General features: G+C 38.6%; 1 protein-coding gene across 1 annotated transcript in view; it reads left to right on the top strand.

The window, feature by feature from the left end:
• FGF13 (fibroblast growth factor 13) overlaps positions 1-17996 on the top strand; it is a 585452-nt gene that overhangs the window by 359867 nt on the left and 207589 nt on the right. The window contains exon 3 of the mRNA XM_055267593.2: positions 2639-2806. Within this exon, the coding sequence (XP_055123568.1) occupies positions 2639-2806 (168 nt within the window). The remainder of the gene's footprint in view (positions 1-2638; positions 2807-17996) is intronic.

The following is a 17996-nucleotide window of genomic DNA, read 5'->3' as shown; positions in this document are numbered from 1 at the left end:
GCTGGAGTCTTGTGGGAAGTCATCTTTCATTCTTTCTGCTGTCAACTGCACATACAGCCAGCCTCCTACTTGAGGGAGCCCTGGGAATAAGTGCATTTGATGTAACAGTTTTAATTTTCCATCCAAAATATCTCTAATTAAAGAGATTTTATAAGCCAGAGTAATGTGTTGCCTATACAGTGCCACTTCTGGTTTAAAAAAAAATCAGTGTTTCTAGCTCTTTTGCCAACATAAAAACAAACTACTGTTGGTTGACTACTCTTTTTTTTCTGTTTTGCTTGAATTGACTGACATTTGAGGTACTGAGTAGAGACAGCCTGAGACCCAAAGCTGACCCATTAACTCCCAGATGTTCACGATTTCCGAGGAAATGTTCTGCGCCTGTGGTTATTGTTCTGATGACTCCTTAAACACTCTCATCTTGGCACCTTTTGCACTTGCTAAATTCAATTTGAAGAAAGAACAGAAGACAGGGAGAATTTTGTGGAAAGCAATTATCCTGCACTTTTATGACCTTCATGTTTTTCCCATCATGATGAATTTTGGGGTTAGCACTTGTATCAGTCAGCATGTAGCTTTCACTAGAATTTTGTTGTGTGTTACAGATAACCAGTCGTATCTAATTAAACAATAATGATGCCAGTACAAGGCATTTTCTGGGAATTAATGACCAGCTGGGAAAAGCTGATGGCTGGAGAGTCAGCCAAAGGCTATTAGCTTCAGTCCACTATTAATCTCCAGAAATGCCCATTTGTGACATCATTGTTGGTATTGAACAATGAAAATGGAAGACAATTTACTGTTATTTGTCGCGTACTTCTGAATAACAAATTCCTTATGCATTGTCAAAAAGTCATTTTTTCTCTTTTATCCTCGAATTGTCTTTCAGTCTTATAATATGTTTTCTATACAGCAGTGGGTGAAAATGGAATTTCTCAGTTTCCATATAATCATGGGTGCTTCTTTTTTTAAAGAGTTCCAATTTGGGGAGTTTTATTTAAATATTTTGGATGGTAAAACTAGAATTTGTCTTCAGCTGTGATGCTGGGATTTGATGAGTGTCTATATTATCATAACTATCTGCTCATGGCAGGAAATGGTTACAAATGTTTTGAATAGCAGCTGTTGCTAGCAAAGATGTGCATTCAACAATGAGATCCTAAGAAGTTACAGTCACATTCCTAGTAGATGAAGGGAACTCTCTACAGAAAAAGCTATTGTGGTGTGTCTATATAATATTTTTGATTGCTGCTGCTGAGTGCTAGAGGAAAATAGAGAACTGACTAAAATATCACCATCACCATCTTGCATAATTTAATGACTTATAAAGGAAGACAACAATCCCTCATAGAGTCAATCTATTAAGAACTTGTTCTAAACTCATAATACTAATTTAAAAGTTATGTTGGTTTTTATACCATTTTTTCCTTAACATGATGAAAGGAAGTTCTTAAAGCCCCTTAAGATCCCAGCCAATGAGCTAGGAATGTTTTACCCAACACAGAAGCTTCATATCCCATCTAAATTCAGCCACCATTTGTTTATTTATTTTTTTTTTTACAAACACCACGGCATTATTCACCCCACAAGAAATTTGCTAGTAGTATCAGTCCTCCTAAATGCATGTTAAGTGTATGCATTTCGGGTAGTAGAATGAGTCAGCTCCAGCTCGTCATTAATCACAGCTTTGGAGGCACTGACTCACTTCTGGTGAAATGGAATGGCCTCATTGGGAAGGGTGTGAAAGAAAAAAATTCATGCTGGGGTCACTTCTCTGTTTCTGAAAATGCAGATCAAATTTGCACCTATTTTCTTGGAAGGTTTTCAGAATAGAGAATGTAACAGTGAACCCTATAAAGGCAGATATCTTGCTTTTGCAGGGAATAAAAATAATAGTGATACAAAAACACTAGTGATACACTTAGGAAGCATATAAAGAGCCTAGAAGGAAAAATGTGAACTGAGAGGATCCTGGTGTATACCTACGGCCAAAATTGTTAAACCAGGCCTGGCTCTTTTACAATCCCACAAGGTAGTCCTTTGACCAAGTGTTGTTTCGTAGGCTCTCAGCTGGAATCTCTTGTCTTCATTAAGGGGTTTTGAACATCTGAAGAATGTTTGCAACAGCTTCAGTTCTCTTTGGAAGTCAAAGAGTAAAGAGCAGTGACTGATTCTTGTCTGTCTCTGTGTATACTGCTTGGAAGTAAGGCCCTCACCAGGAGCAGACCAAGAAAAGAAACAGAAGCAAATTTACTGATGATTGGTGGACATTAGCCGGTTTAACCTATAAATATTTATATGGTACTCAATCTGAAACCTGTAAGTTCTACATGGTGTTTATTTAGATACAACATGTTTATCGATATTAAAATACGTTTTTGCACTTGGGTATGATTTAACACTGTTTTTCATTGTACTAGCAACAGAGGTATATATAGTCGAGTAGCTATTCCCAAAGCTTTAGTATTTTAAACTAAGCCCGTTAAAATAAAATCACCAAGCTATTAGATGTTTTTCTTTGAAACTTTTCTTAGGGCTGTTGTTTCTTTAGTCTTCCCTGGGAGTATATTTGATTTAAGACATTCGCTGCTTTTCTGAGGCTCTAACTTGAGTTCATTTTGTTATGTGGTGACCACAGTTCTGGATGACGCCCCCCCTGGCACACAGGAATACATTATGTTACGACAAGATTCCATCCAATCTGCGGAATTAAAGAAAAAAGAGTCCCCCTTTCGTGCTAAGTGTCACGAAATCTTCTGCTGCCCGCTGAAGCAAGTACACCACAAAGAGAACACAGAGCCGGAAGGTTTGTGCACGACAGACGCGTGTTTTGCTTGTTTTCTCTCATTCTTCTTTCTTTCTCTTTCTTTTGGATTGTGCATTGCCCTCTGGTGTGCTGTGTGTTGTTCAGGCCCTGCCATAGCTAGGAGGCCCCCTGGCTGGCTGGTGAAAGTGTTATACAGTCTCAGATGGGACGCTGTATAATATGGTCATCTCTGGCACGGCGCACAGCGTCACCCTGCTTTTCACAGCTGAAACATTTTCAGTTGCTGTCATTTTACTGCCCCATTTGGGCTGGCAAAGTTGCTTGCTTCTGTAGCCAACATCTGGCCAATTCTGTTCCCATCACCTTGCATTCCTGAAGCAGCAGTCAGCTGAGGAATGAAACTTCTAAAATGAAATAATGAGAAGACTGTTTCAAAAATTTTCAACTCTCCTTCACTCCATAAAGCTTCTGCATTGCACTCGAAGAATGCTCATGGTCTACTTAGTTTGCTGAAGCAGGCCCAGATTACCTGTATAATGCACGCCCCGTTGCACTTTGCCATGGTAAAATGCATGCCTCAAGGAGACTATGAGTAGTTTGTTTTTTCTTTTCAGCTCAAGTACAGGTTTGGACAACTCTACTTGCTGTTACTTAAACTGAGGTTAATAAGGTACTCATTGCAATCCATATCACAAATATATCTTCAAAGTATTTCATCTGGCCAGAAATGGTATTTATTCATTGTTTCCAACATTTTTGCATCTATCAAAGAGAAATATTTTTCACATTGCAAATAAAATGTGGTAAATTTATTGCCATCTGTTTACATTCCAGCTTCCAAAATAACACCTGAGAATTATAATGTAAATGCTAATACTTATTGTTAAACAGCCCATTTTCCCTCATTAAATATCACTGAGGCAGTTTACCAATGAATAACATTTGGAAGTGACAAAATTCACCTGTTCTTTGGCAGTTGGTGTATACTTTTGCATTAGTGGTTTCTGTATAATTTCTAAAAGCGACCTTGTTTCTATTTCAAGTTGCCCTTTTGCATCATTATGGGAATCCTTACGATAATTGTCTTTCTGATATGGGAAAGACTGGCATGTGGGTTAAAATTCGGTGAGTAAATGAATTTCTCCAAATGCACTCTAGTCCATAGTTTTGGAAGCAAAACTTCACAACTCAAAGTTTCCCCTTTTCTTCTTTCCAAATAGAGTTTTAGACAATCATTGGCAGAAAATGAGAAGCCTACATGTATCTGTGTTTAATTCAGCAATAGAATAGAGTACTCATATTTATATTCTACCCATACTTTTGGTATCTAAACTATTCACGTTGAGTGTGACCACCGACTTCCACACATATTCATCCGGAGGTATAAATGGTGAACTTTTACAGTGAGTAAAAACAATCATTTGGTTGTTTAGTGGAGAAGATAACTAACTTTATTTGTACTTTAATGAAACAAAAAATTTTAACCAGTGACAATTACTTTACTATATATACTACATTCCAATATTTTCTGCTTTCTTTTCTCTAAAAATTATAAACACACACACACACACACACACACACACACACACACAGAGTTTTTGTACTTGCAAATCAGCCTAAAAATCAAAATTTGGTTTCGTTAAGAAAAATAAGCCTGTTAAGAAGCAACTGGTTAAATTCGATCAAGCAATCAGTTACATAATTAAAATATTTTTAACAATATTTCAGATTTTAAAAAACAGTTAAGACCCCATTCCTTTTATTATTACATATAATTTTGACAGGATCTGTTATTTTCAAGTACCATCTGGAGTGTATTGTAAATACTGTTATGAATATTTTCAGATATAGAGAATTCTTAAGAGAATAGGTAGCAGTTAGACTTTCTTCTACAAAGTTTGGGTGGTTTTTGATCTGTCATTTAATCCACATATTGAGCTGTTGCCATTGTGTTTAATGGGGCTGCCATCCTTTCACTTGTGTACTGTGATGATGGGCATTGTCTTCTTTCAGACGGGAGATTTTCCTTAGTCTTGCCCTCCTTCCAGGTCCTCCTGCCACGATATCAAAGCGAATATTTCTGTCTTTATTCTTATGAATGATTTGTAACTAGTATTAAAGTCAGAGGTTTTCTGGGATGACATTTAAATACTATTTGCAATCTTACTGTACCCCCTCAAACAAGATCCCAGAATCTAATGATGAACTCAGACCTTAAAATGAAAACACTTGATCTCTACACAAATTAACAGGATCCAGAAGACTTTAGATGGGGGCAAAAGAAAACATGCTGTGGAGCTGATCTTGGATAAATAAGGAAACATTGCCAAGAAATTAACATGCTTACTTCATGTAGGATATCGAAGCTCATCATTTCCAGGAGGCGAAGTAACTATGGGTTTGGAAGGGTTCACTGGTCATTCTGGCAACCTGGAAGATTTTGGCAGAACTGTTTTTTAATTGCCGTAAGTTATAGTGTTCGGTTCCCTCTGAAAGTTGTTGTGACATTTTATTATAATTAGTAGAAATAAAAGACCTCTTTTTTTTTTTTTTTTTACAAATGGATAGTGTTTTGCATTTAAACTATGTCTATACATTGAAACATCTTATCGTTATGTGAAACATTTTGAAGAGATACTCCGTGTCATGGCCTCTGTGCCAAAACATGAGACCTTAATTGACCTTGGCTGTGGATGCCCACCAATTCTACAGCAGGTGAAGGCAATGGACAGGGTGGTTAAGCCATACATTGTTTGATCTATGCAATGCCAACATGCTATTATAACTTCTTCTAATGAGGTTATTTTTTAATGCAATGTTAAAACCCCCAAATGAAAAATTAAAAAAAAATTTAAGCCTTTTGGGGAAATAAATGTTTGAATTGCATAAGCTTTAGAAATGATTAAACAGGTTTATGTGTATTGTGATACAGTTGGAATTACTAAATTGATAAAAATTACCCAACTCTTTTTTAATTAGTACAGATAAAGTCTTGCTGTTTCTTTTGTTTGGCAGTGGTTTATAAGGGCTGGGCTATTTTCATAGTTTATGACCTCTTAAGATTTGCTAGAGATAATTTAACGTTGTTTATAGTCACCCATCTTTTTAAAGATATTTTTGTCTTATGTCCAGGGCCCTCAGAATCCATATAAAATAATACATAAAGGGACTGAAATATCTCACTGGCTTTTCAGGATACACGAAGGCCAAATTAAACTTTGCCAATACCAGGTTTCTATTTATGAATATCCAATTCCAAAAAAGTTTTTAAATCTGTTCCAAACATTTGCGATTTTCAGTGACATGATTATTTCTATAAAAACCACTTATGATATAATATTATGTGACTGCTGGAATTTGGCTGAATAAGTGCACACAAGTATCTGAGAGTCTAATTTGGCCCTGTACCAGCAATGTTCTTTGTTAAAAGAAAGCCACATGGAGAGTAGAGATCATTACCAAAATCTTTTTCTTACTGTTCCAGGAGCCTTTTGGCAAAAGAAAGTATAAGCTTCATAGCTTTATTCTTTTGTTCACTTTATCTTTCTATGCCATTTGCGCCAAAATGAAATCACTAATTTAGAGTAACTCCTGGAAGCCAATCTAATATTAGCATAGTTGTCATTTCCTAAATGCCACTCCTTGGGCTTTTACTGATGTTCGAAGATTGTTAAAGACAATCACAGCAAGATAAACATGCTTGCAAGTAGATAGGGTTGGAAATCTACAGGGAAAAATAAATCATGGATTCCCAGTGTTTGCTTTTAGGGTTGAAAATTCTGATTACAATAGTAAATATGAAGAAATTAATGCAACATAGGAAAGTAGTACAGAGCTTGGTGATTTGTCACCATCTTTTTATCAGGCATTTGGGCTCTTTGCTATAGTCCTGTTTTCATGTGATTACACACACACACACACACGCATGCACACACGCATGTTCTGTCTCCCTTAGGGCATTCGTAACCTTTTTATTCAGAGAGCCATCCAACCATCGTGGCTTTGGTTGGAGAAGAGAATCTGTGCTGGAGATTGATGATAAAGTATGGCAGCTTCCACCAATCAAGAGAAAGCAAAATTACATGCTAAATGGTAAGGGGGTATACTTGTAACTACCATGTCTGTTACTCTGATAATGGGTTGGGTTATTCCAGAAAGAGCATACATCACCATGAATATCAGTCTTACCTTAATGATGGGAGAGGAAGAAGTCAGAGGAATGCTGAGGAACATGCTGAGGGAAATGTTTTTCATCTTCATGTTTTTTCAACATTGTTGTTTCCTGTTGTGCCTTCCTCATCTTAATGCTAATTTTCCTTTTGAGAAAAATGTGTCAGCATTAATTTGAATTAATAGTTAAATAAAACTAAACTATGGTTATTAAGTCATTTTGTCACTAAGCTAGAGTTGGGTAATAACCTCTGATGCTTGTCAGCTGAAAATATCTTGACTTTCAGGAACGACCTAACTAGGTTCCATGTCTGTCTCCTTTAGAATAATTGAGGGGACATTCCTATTCTATTAGAAAAGCATGGGGCCTTGGTTTGCATTTCTTTAATGATCAGTGATAATGAACTTTTTTTTCTAATGTGTTTGTTGGCTGCATGAATGTCTTCTTTTGAGAAGTGTCTGTTCATGTCCTTTGCCCACTTTTTAATGGGGTTGTTTAGTTTTTCCCTTGTAAATTTGTTTAAGTTCCTTTTAGGCTCTGGATATTAGACCTTTGCCAGATGGACAGATTGCAAACATTTTCTCCCATTTTATAGGTTGTCTGTTCACTCTGATGATAGTTTCTTTTGCTGTGCAGAAGCTCTTTAGTTTAATTAAATCCCATTTGTCAATTTTTGCTTTTGTTGCAGTTGCTTTTGACGTTTTCATTATGAAATCTTTGCCCATGCCTATGTCCTGAATGGCATTGCCTAGATTTTCTTCTAGGATTTTTATACGTTTGGGTTTTATATTTAAGTCTTTAATCCATCTTGAATTAAGTTTTGTATAAGGTACAAGGAAGAGGTCCAGTTCCAATTTTGTGCATATGGCTAGCCAGTTCACCCAGCACCATTTACTAAGTAGGGAATCCTTTCCCAACTCCTTGTTTTTGTCAAGTTTGTCAAAGATCAGATGGTTGTAGGTGTGCGGTCTTATTTCTGAGTTCTCTATTCTGTTCATTGTTGTATGTGTCTGCTTTTGTACCAGTACCATGTTGTTTTGGTTACTGTACCCTTACAGTATAGTTTGAAGTCGGGTAGCGTGATGCCTCCAGCTTTGTTCTTTTCGCTTAGGATTGTCTTGGCCATGCAGGCTCTTTTTGGTCTCATATGAATTGTAAGATTGTTTATTTCTAATTCTGTGAATAATGTCAATGGTAGTTTAATGGGAATAGCATTAAATCTATAAATTACTTTGGGCAGTATGACCATTTTAAACATATTTATTTTTTCTATCCATGAGCATGGAATGTTTTTCCATTGGTTTGTGTCCTCTGATTTATTTTGAGCAGTGGTTTATAGTTCCCTTGAAGAGGTGTTTCACTTCCCTTGTTAGCTGTATTCCTAGGTATTTTATTCTCTTTGTAGCAATTGTGAATGGGAGTTCATTCATGATTTGGCTGTCTGCTTGTCTGTTGTTGGTGTATAGGAATGCTCGTGATTTTTGCACATTGATTTTGGATCCTGAGACTTTGCTGAAGTTGCTTATCATCTTAAGAAGCGTTTGGCCTGAGACAATGGGGTTTTCTAGATAATAGGATCACATCATCTGCAAAGAAAGACAATTTGACTTCCTCTCTTCCTATGTGAATACTCTTTATTTCTTTCTCTTGCCTGATTGCCCTGGCCAGAACTTCCAATACTGTGTTGAATAGGAGTGGTGAGAGACGGCATCCTTGTCTTGTGCCAGTTTTCAAGGGGAATGCCCCCAGCTTTTGCCCATTCAGAATGGCTGTGAGTTTGTCACAAATGGCTCTTATTATTTTGAGGTATGTTCCTTCAATAACTAGTTTATTGAGAGTTTTTAACATGAAGGGGTGTTGAATTTTATTGAAGACATTTTCTGCGTCGTTAGAGAAATGCAAATCAAAGCCACAGTGAGGTACCATCTCATGCCAGTCAGAATAGTGATTATCAAAATGTTAAGAAACAACAGATGGTGGCAAGGCTGTGGAGAAATAGGAATGCTTTTCCACTGTTGGTGGGAATGTAAATTAGTTCAACCATTGTGGAAGACAGTGTGGCAATTCCTCAAAGACCTAGAACCAGAAATACCATTTGACCCAGCTATCCCATTACTGGGTATATACTTAAAGGAATATAAATCATTCTGTTATAAAAATACATGCATACATATGTTCACTGCAGCACTATTCACAGTAGCAAAGACATAGAATGAACCTAAATGCCCATCAATGATAGGCTGGATAAAGAAAATGTGGTATATATACACTGTAGAATACTATGCAGCCATAAAAAGGAACAAGATCATGTCCTTTGCAGGGACATGGATGGAGCCAGAGGCCATTATCCTCAGCAAACTAACACAGGAACAGAAAACCAAACACCACATGTTCTCACATGTAAGTGGGAGCTGAACAATGAGAACACATAGACACAGGGAGGGGAACAACACACGCTGGAGCGTGTTGAGGCGGGGGGCCTGTGGGGAGGGAGAGCATCAGGAAAAATAGCTAATGCATGCTGGGCTTAATATTTTGGTGATGGTTTGATAGGTGCAGCAAACCACCATGGCACACATTTACCTATGTAACAAACCTGCACATCCTGCACATGTACACCGGAACTTAAAAAGAAAAGCATGGGACCATGTGTTCTGGTGACTCTGAAGAGATAAGAAGACTTTATTCTCAACCTTTTTATTTCAAAGCCACTTTTTTCTTTCATGACTTAGGGCCACCCTGCCTTTGCTTTATGACCTGAAGGATCACAAAATGACACAAGACAATTTTCTTTGCTCATTGAAGCAAATGGCAGCTTAATTGCAGAGTCACAAGAAAGATAAAAAAAAGTTAGTCCAAATTAATGCCAGAAATCTGGTGGCCTTGGTCATTAGCAATGAGTAAACACTATCCTCTCCCCACAAAGTATTTAATTCTGTTTCTCTTACAGCTTATGTCCTGATAACATTAGGAAACCAGCAATGGCAATGAAACCCATTCTTTCTTCCCTCTTATTTCCCCTACCTTATGGCAGCAAGCACAAAATGAAGTCATATTTTGGGGATAGTTTCTACTCTCTGGGAAACTTACAGTCTAATCAAGGAGTATGTATAGTAGCCAGTAATTCACTTTCATGATAAGATGGACATTTATCATTCTCTTATTGAATGTATGCATCTCCATTCAGTCTCTAGGCTGGAGGCTGGCTTTTAGAGTAGAAACTAATAACCATTCATTCTTTAAAATATTATTCACTTTTTAAAGCAACTGACCTCTCCTCTCCCTTGAGCTTATGTGTTCCAATCATGGTGGTGGTTTCCTTGAGACAAAGTTGTTTCTCCTTTGTAACTCTCTTGGCTGAGGTCTTCCTTAGTTAATACTTGGAGCAGACATTTCTCCTGTATGAAGCCAGCACCAATGACCCATTTCAGGCATTTATGTTTAAAATGACACTTATCTGCGAAAGTGCTTTGAAAGTTCTACTAGATGAATGACAGTGTATGCTGGTGATTTTCATTTTAAAAAGTCAAAATCAAAGATACTTGAAAACATCTGGAAGTCATACATCCATATGGGTGCTTCCCCTTTCAAGGCCAAGACATCAGGGATTGTGTTGCCAACATGCTCTTGGGATGATGTCTTGCCAACTTTTCTGGAGTTGTTTTCTCTTCCCAGCCAGTTGATAAACCACTTAAGAAATTCTGCCTTCTGGACCCAGCATGGTATGACCCAGCTACGCTATGTTCCATGTCCATAAAGGCATAGCCTGAAAGACTAGTTGATTCCCCAGATCAAGCCCAATCCTGATATTAGAAGTCTGTGTCTATTAAGGAGATGCACAAGAATGTTCTGCTCCCTCTGCTCCAATTTTCACCCTATCTTTTGTTTTAAATGACAATTCACTTGCCTGGTTGAAGAGAATACAGGAGTGAACTATAATCTTTTTCACAGGTTCTTACATAGTTATCAGATCAGTTTTCCAATAATATTTCATGCAACACCTATCATACATTTATGTAAAAAGACGGCATTTGTGGTCAAATATATGTTTCCGAAATTACACACCATTCCTAGAGAGTCACAATGCATATGAGTATATGAAAGGTTTTAAAGAGTCTTGCAGATTAGGAAGCTGTCTAACTTAGGCAATTCAGTGGTAAACAGCATCTTCCAGCTACTGGACCCTTTTACTGATAATACAGATGAGCATCTTCCAAGTAACACTTTGGGAAAGGCTCTGCTGGCTCTACTAAGCAGTGTATTCTCATCAAACATGAGCTTTGTCAAGTAGCACACTTTTGAAAATGATTGCTGTTGCCTTCCTCTCTGATTCCCACCTACTATCTTTAGAGAAAGGCTACACAAATGTTGTTCATGTGTCTCAAATTGTTTGTTCTCAATGCATGACTAGATAAGGATCTTATGCCAGAAGGTAAATCACTGCTTCCTTCATGAAGAAAGTATTGCTGTCTTGCTGTGAAAAGTAATGTCAGCTGAACTAAATAAGAACTGTATTAAGTAACATAGTTCACAGACCAGTGCTGTTTGCGTACCATACATTGAGTAACGCTGCTTTAGATTAGCGAGTCTCACACTTGGCTGTACATTGGAATCAACTGAGGATCTTTTATTTTTTATTTTTTATTTTATTTTATTATTTTTTATTATACTTTAGGTTTTAGGGTACATGTGCACAATGTGCAGGTTTGTTACATATGTATCCATGTGCCATGTTGTTTTGCTGCACCCATTAACTCATCATTTAGCATTAGATATATCTCCTAATGCTGTCCCTCCCCCCTCCCCCCACCCCACAACAGTCCCCGGAGTGTGATGTTCCCCTTCCTGTGTCCATGAGTTCTCATTATTCAGTTCCCACCTATGAGTGAGAACATGCGGTGCTTGGTTTTTTGTCCCTGCGATAGTTTACTGAGAATGTTTTCCAGTTTCATCCATGTCCCTACAAAGGACATGAACTCATCATTTTTTATGGCTGCATAGTATTCCATGGTGTATATGTGCCACATTTTCTTAATCCAGTCTATTGTTGTTGGACATTTGGGTTGGTTCCAACTCTTTGCTGTTGTGAATAGTGCCACAATAAACGTACGTGTGCATGTGTCTTTATAGCAGCATGATTTATAGTCCTTTGGGTATATACCCAGTAATGGGATGGCTGGGTCAAATGGTATTTCTAGTTCTAGATCCCTGAGGAATCGCCACACTGACTTCCACAATGGTTGAACTAGTTTACAGTCCCACCAACAGTGTAAAAGTGTTCCTATTTCTCCACATCCTCTCCAGCACCTGTTGTTTATTTTATTTTTTTTTTTTGAGACAGAGTCTCGCTCTGTCACCCAGGCTGGAGTGCAGTGGCACAATCTCGGCTCACTGCAAGCTCCGCCTCCCAGGTTCACGCCATTCTCCTGCCTCAGCCTCTCCGAGTAGCTGGGACTACAGGCGCCCGCCACCACGCCCGGCTAATTTTTTTGTATTTTTAGTGGAGACGGGGTTTCACCGTGGTCTCGATCTCCTGACCTCGTGATCCGCCCGCCTCGGCCTCCCAAAGTGCTGGGATTACAAGCGTGAGCCACCGCGCCCGGCCGAGGATCTCTAAATACTACTGACGCCTGAGCTCAACATCAAACCAAAAACTGACAATCAAACAAACAAACAAAACCTGCAAAATCTCTTGTCGTGCTTCTGGTCCCAAGCATTTCAAATAAGAGATACTCAACTTTTAGTTACTAGTTTTTATATGGGTAAAACATTTCTGTTCTATGTCCTCATTGTATATTTTTTCATGAGAAGAAATGATTAAGTAAAAAGGACTTTATAACTGGAAAAAAATTTATTGTGGTAGAGGCTCAACAGGGGGTACTTGTTTTTTTAAATCTCTCTAAGTGATTCTAATGTGCTAACAGGGTTGCAATCACTGCCTTAGGAAATAATCACCTTGGCATAAGGTCTGCTGAGTGATGTCAGCTGTCAATCCAGGAATCTTATCATGCTGATTGCATGGGCCTCTTCAAAAGGTGCCCTGTGATAGAGGGCTCAGCTGGAGAGGCAGCCCTTATATGACCTTTAGAACTTATGGCCATGTAAGGTATCCGTCTTTCCCACCATGTGCACACACACCTTTCTGAAGTTCCCTTACTTGTTTGCCACTCCGTGCTTTTAGAAAAATAATTAGGATTCTCCATAAGCGTGTGGTAATCTGCCACCTTGTGACCAACATTCTTTCTTGCAAGCAATTGTTGAAACACTTGTTCTGTTCTCAGAATATGATGCAGCTTGCAAATATGGGTCAAAGAGTTGCTCAGACTGTACTTAAACAAGAAGATGGAGGAGAAAAGGGTGTCACAATATGCCGGAAAAGTACTGACAATTCTTTACTTGATTGCTACTGCTCTAGAGTAAGATTGCAAAGCTTGACTCAAGCAGCTTGTAGCCTGGGTATCTGTCTCTGTGTTACACCAGAGGCTGTCATCATCGAGGCGTTGCCCTCTTATCATCTAAATGTAATCGGCTACTGCAGCATAAAAGCAGCCTGTATGTGAAAATTGACTCTGACGTGATTAGGAGGCTTTAATTGCTATCCATGTTTATAAATCATTCCTAGCATTTTAAACTACATGGATTCTGATATTCATTTCTTATACTCTACAACATTCTTTAGTGTGCTTAAGAATAGCACCTTGAATAGTGACCACTGGGAAAGTGTTAAACGAGACATTATATGCTGCATTTTATCAGCACTTACCCTTGTCTTGCCTCACAGCCAATATCCACACTCACTCCAACACATGAAAATCACTTGTCCACTTCCACCCATGTGCTAGCAAATTTTTACTTATGAGCCCTAGCTATTTTAAGATATATATTCTCAGAACAGCTCCAGGACAACCTTCAAGCATGTCCAGCTTTGGAAGCAGCAAGTGTACAATGGCCCCAAGACTATATCTACAAAAGGGAAAGGGAAGAGAGCGTACTTCCACTGGGCCACACCTTCAGTGACAACACTGTGCATAGCCCCTTAGAAGCATGATCACAAAAACCCTGTCAGATAGGGTTGCTACTACCATTTCACAGATCAGCAAACTAAGATGCAGAAAGAGTAAGTCGCTTCACCAGTAAATGAGAGGACTTGATTTGAACCTAGTTTTTCTGGCTTCTAAAACCCATGCCTTCTCCCCTCCATGGCTTCTCCATATGCTCAGTTTCCCCAGTCTTGCTCCATAAGTGCATTTGTTATCTAAAGCAAATTGTAATGCTAAAAAGTGATCTTAAGTGTAAAGGAACAAAATTCTGTCTACAGTCCTTCCTCAGCTTTGTGACAGCAAGGGTTTGTCATAAGCAGAAGGGACTCAGGAGGTACTTGCTCATTCTGTAGGCCTAAGATTAGGTGGAGTGCAGCACTCAAAAGGAAGAGATGAAATGACCCTTACCTTTAAGGAACTGATGACTTGGTCCCAGCATACAAAGAAATAGTGGAATGATTAATGAATACTGAAATTCAATTTGAATGCAATAGATCTGTTCCTAGATAAAAGATATTAAAAGCTCACTTGTCTACTCTGCTTTCTTTAGGCTAGGGAATGTGCCTTTCCACCTATGTGTTAGTCAGTTCTCACACTGCTATAAAGAAATACCTGAGACTGGGTAATTTATAAAGAAAATAGGTTTAACTGGCTCACAGTTCTGCAGGCTGTACAAGAAGCATGATGCTGGCATCTGCTTAGCTTCTGGGGAGGCCTCAGGAGACATTTAATCATGGCAGAAGGCAATGCAGGAGCCAGCACTGAGAGAGGTGGCATCCTTTTTATGATAGTCTGTCCACAAATACAGGGAGAGTCTAGGAAATGACACATCCATATTGAGGTTATTTGCTTCTTCTCTCTCTCTTTCCGTGCATGAGCACAGGTGACTTGCCCTGAATTGGGTGTAAAACCTTCACAGAGGACCTCGATGGGGCAGGAGCTGTCTCAGTTGAGCTCCACCAGAGACCTGCCATTGCTCTCATAATGGCACAGTTGATTCTGTCCCTTCCAAAAGCACAAAACACTGGGACAAGGGAAACATGCCCCTTTGTGATCGCTAGTTGCCATTCAAAGAGGGTTTGAATATGCGCACGCGCGCGCACACACACACACACACACATACACACATACAAATGGACACATATTACTATTTAAAGTAGTTTATTTGGGGGAAAAACACTTAAAAGCAGAATGGTACAGCTCACATGGTCCCTCTACTGGAGTCCTTTCTATGATACATCCAGCCCAACAAAGCCCAGATTAATCACAGCCCTTTATGGGATAATATGGGCTTAAGCAAGCCATTCATAACAGCGAGGACATTTGTCTAGCAAACTGCCTCAGGCTGCGAACAAAATCGGGTTCTTTTCAAGCAACAAGGAAGGAACAAAGGGCATTTCAAAAAGTGGGGATTATAGAAGCTGCCAGCAAGTAACTTTTCTCTTATGTTCCTTCTTCAGCCATTTCCCCTCTGTACTTACTTGATTTTTCTCTGAGAAGATAGCATTTAGAATCCATGTTAGAAGATTCATGAACTAATTCAGTAAATCTCTAATTGGCATACATGGTAAGCTGTTCACTTAGTGGATAACTGGTTAAATGTACCCAGAATATTTAGTGAGGGAGAAAAAAAATCCCCAAAGCAAATCAGAATAGTTTAGGAACCTTTTCCTCTAGTGCTACTTTTTCTTTGTGAATGGCTGCTGGTGTCTTAAAAGTGGTCTATCTCCCTTCCCAGTCAGGACTCCATTTAAATCTACAACCTCCATTGCATCCCTACTTAATAGAGCTTTATGAAATGGATACCATAAGCGTAGCACAGTGTCTGTCAACAGTAAGTGCTCAATTAATATTTATTATTACAAATATTTAACACATTTTGATATTCTGTGTTCAACGGCCATTTGCTCTAATTCTAGATGGCAAATGACTGAGTGCTTCTCATCATCATTAGCAGAATTGATATATTTGTTAATAGATGTTTATTGAGTATCTTACACAAGCCAGGCATTATGGTGGGTAGGCACAGCATGATAAGACAGATTACATCTCTGCCCTCAAGGAGGAATTAAAGACTAGCAGGAAAGCAGACTTGGAACTAGTTGATTATCAAGATTGTGTTGCATTCAGAAACACTCTAATACATAGTGGCTTAAACCCTCTAAATATATTTTGTTTCTCTTGGGCTATAGGTTGGCTATGTGGTTCTGCTGATCTAAGCTGGGCATTGCTTATCTTTCCTGGGCTCAACAATATATTTGTGGTCAGCTGGTAAGGCAGGGTGGCATTGACTGTTCTGCGATGAGTTTGTATAGGACACCTCAGCTCTCCATGTATTTTTCAAGTCTTATTTATGTATTTTAATATTTCATTTATTAATTTTTTTCACTGAACATTTACTGAGCAACTTTTCTGTGTGTCAGGCACTATATGGCCTTGCATTTAAATTGCTCAGGAATGAGTTCTATGCTGGTAACAGACATTCAATATTATTAGCCTCTGGCCAGTATTAAAACCATGAGAGCAGATGAGACACATAGGGAGAGAGACTAGAGAAGAAAGGCCTGGGGCATAGAAACATTTTAAGATGTTATAGAGAAGAAAGGACTCCAGAAGAAAAAGAAGGAAAACCAAGAGAATGAGGTCTAAGGAAGCCAAGGAAGGACTCGGCTTCAGGAAGAAGGAATGGATCAGTAGAGCTGAATGCAGTAGATTGTTGCTAATTTAATACAATCCTTTCATATATCCCTTTTAGCATCTAGGCTTTGTAATCCAGTTCCTTTCAATGTAGAACAGATGTCTCTGCCTCTCACGCTCTTGGGAATAAATGGCATAAATCACTGAAATAGTTAAAATGACCCTTGATAGATAGAGTGATGAGGAATTAGATGCTAACTGCTAAGGAAAGAGTAGGTCTTTGTAAAGATGTCATAGATTTTTCTTCTCTATAATGCCTGTAAAGTTTAAGGTTTTGGCAAGACCAATTTATTCTTTTGTTGTTTATCCTTTTAAATGTAGTTAAGCTTGCTCAGTAATTTTTTCTGTAATCTAAAAATATTGCACCACTGAGAATTAAAATGAAATCACCCCTTGAGTTTGGTATTTTAAAACTGACAAACTTTGAAGCCATATTAATATGGTACAATCAAGATGACATTATATGTGTTTCCAATAAAGCAAGTTCTCTGCCAACTTTATAAACATGCACTTTTGCTAGACTGTAGAAATTGATTCCTTGTCTAGCAGTGAACGTTTCTTGCTGAATGAAAGAAGTAGTGTTTAAAAAGAACAAATACACAGTTTTGTGGTGAAGAACTGTTAACAGTATGATATGAAGTCTATGTAATTAGGCTAAGTTTTTGTCTAGGATTTGTGAATTTTGACCCTAAGGAAATGATAACTTCCTATGCAAAATATGATGAAAGTTTTCTGTACAGTGTCCCACTCACCAAGGTCAAATGCTACTTCCTTAGTTGCCTCAAGGGAGGAAATAGGCTATGTGTCTTTGGGATTAAAAAAAAATAAGAAATTAAATGAATTCATTTTTCATAGTGTAAGGTAGAGTGTTTGGGGGAAAAAAAATCTTTTTGAAGGTCTGTCCTATTTATTTGAAGGTTTTTTTCCCTTGCACTTGGATTGTCCCTTAATTCAGACTGGATTAGGATACTACCTATTTCTTTTTTTTTTTTTTTTTTGAGACGGAGTCTTTCTCTGTCCCCCAGGCTGGAGTGCAGTGGTGCAATCTCGGCTCACTGCAAGCTCTGCCTCCCAGGTTCACGCCATTCTCCTGCCTCAGCCTCCCGAGTAGCTGGGACTACAGGCGCCCGCCAACATGCCCGGCTAATTTTTTGTATTTTTAGTAGAGACGGGGTTTCACCGTGTTAGCCAGGATGGTCTCGATCTCCTGACCTCGTGATCCGCCCGCCTCGGCCTCCCAAAGTGCTGGGATTACAGGCTTGAGCCACCGCGCCCGGCCAGATACTACCCATTTCTAAACTAATATCAGAGACTAGAGCTT

The sequence above is a fragment of the Symphalangus syndactylus genome, chromosome X (assembly GCF_028878055.3).
Source record: "Symphalangus syndactylus isolate Jambi chromosome X, NHGRI_mSymSyn1-v2.1_pri, whole genome shotgun sequence".
Lineage (NCBI taxonomy): Eukaryota > Metazoa > Chordata > Mammalia > Primates > Hylobatidae > Symphalangus > Symphalangus syndactylus.
The sequence above is the reverse complement of the archived record's forward strand: the minus strand, read 5'-3'. Positions and strand labels throughout refer to the sequence as shown.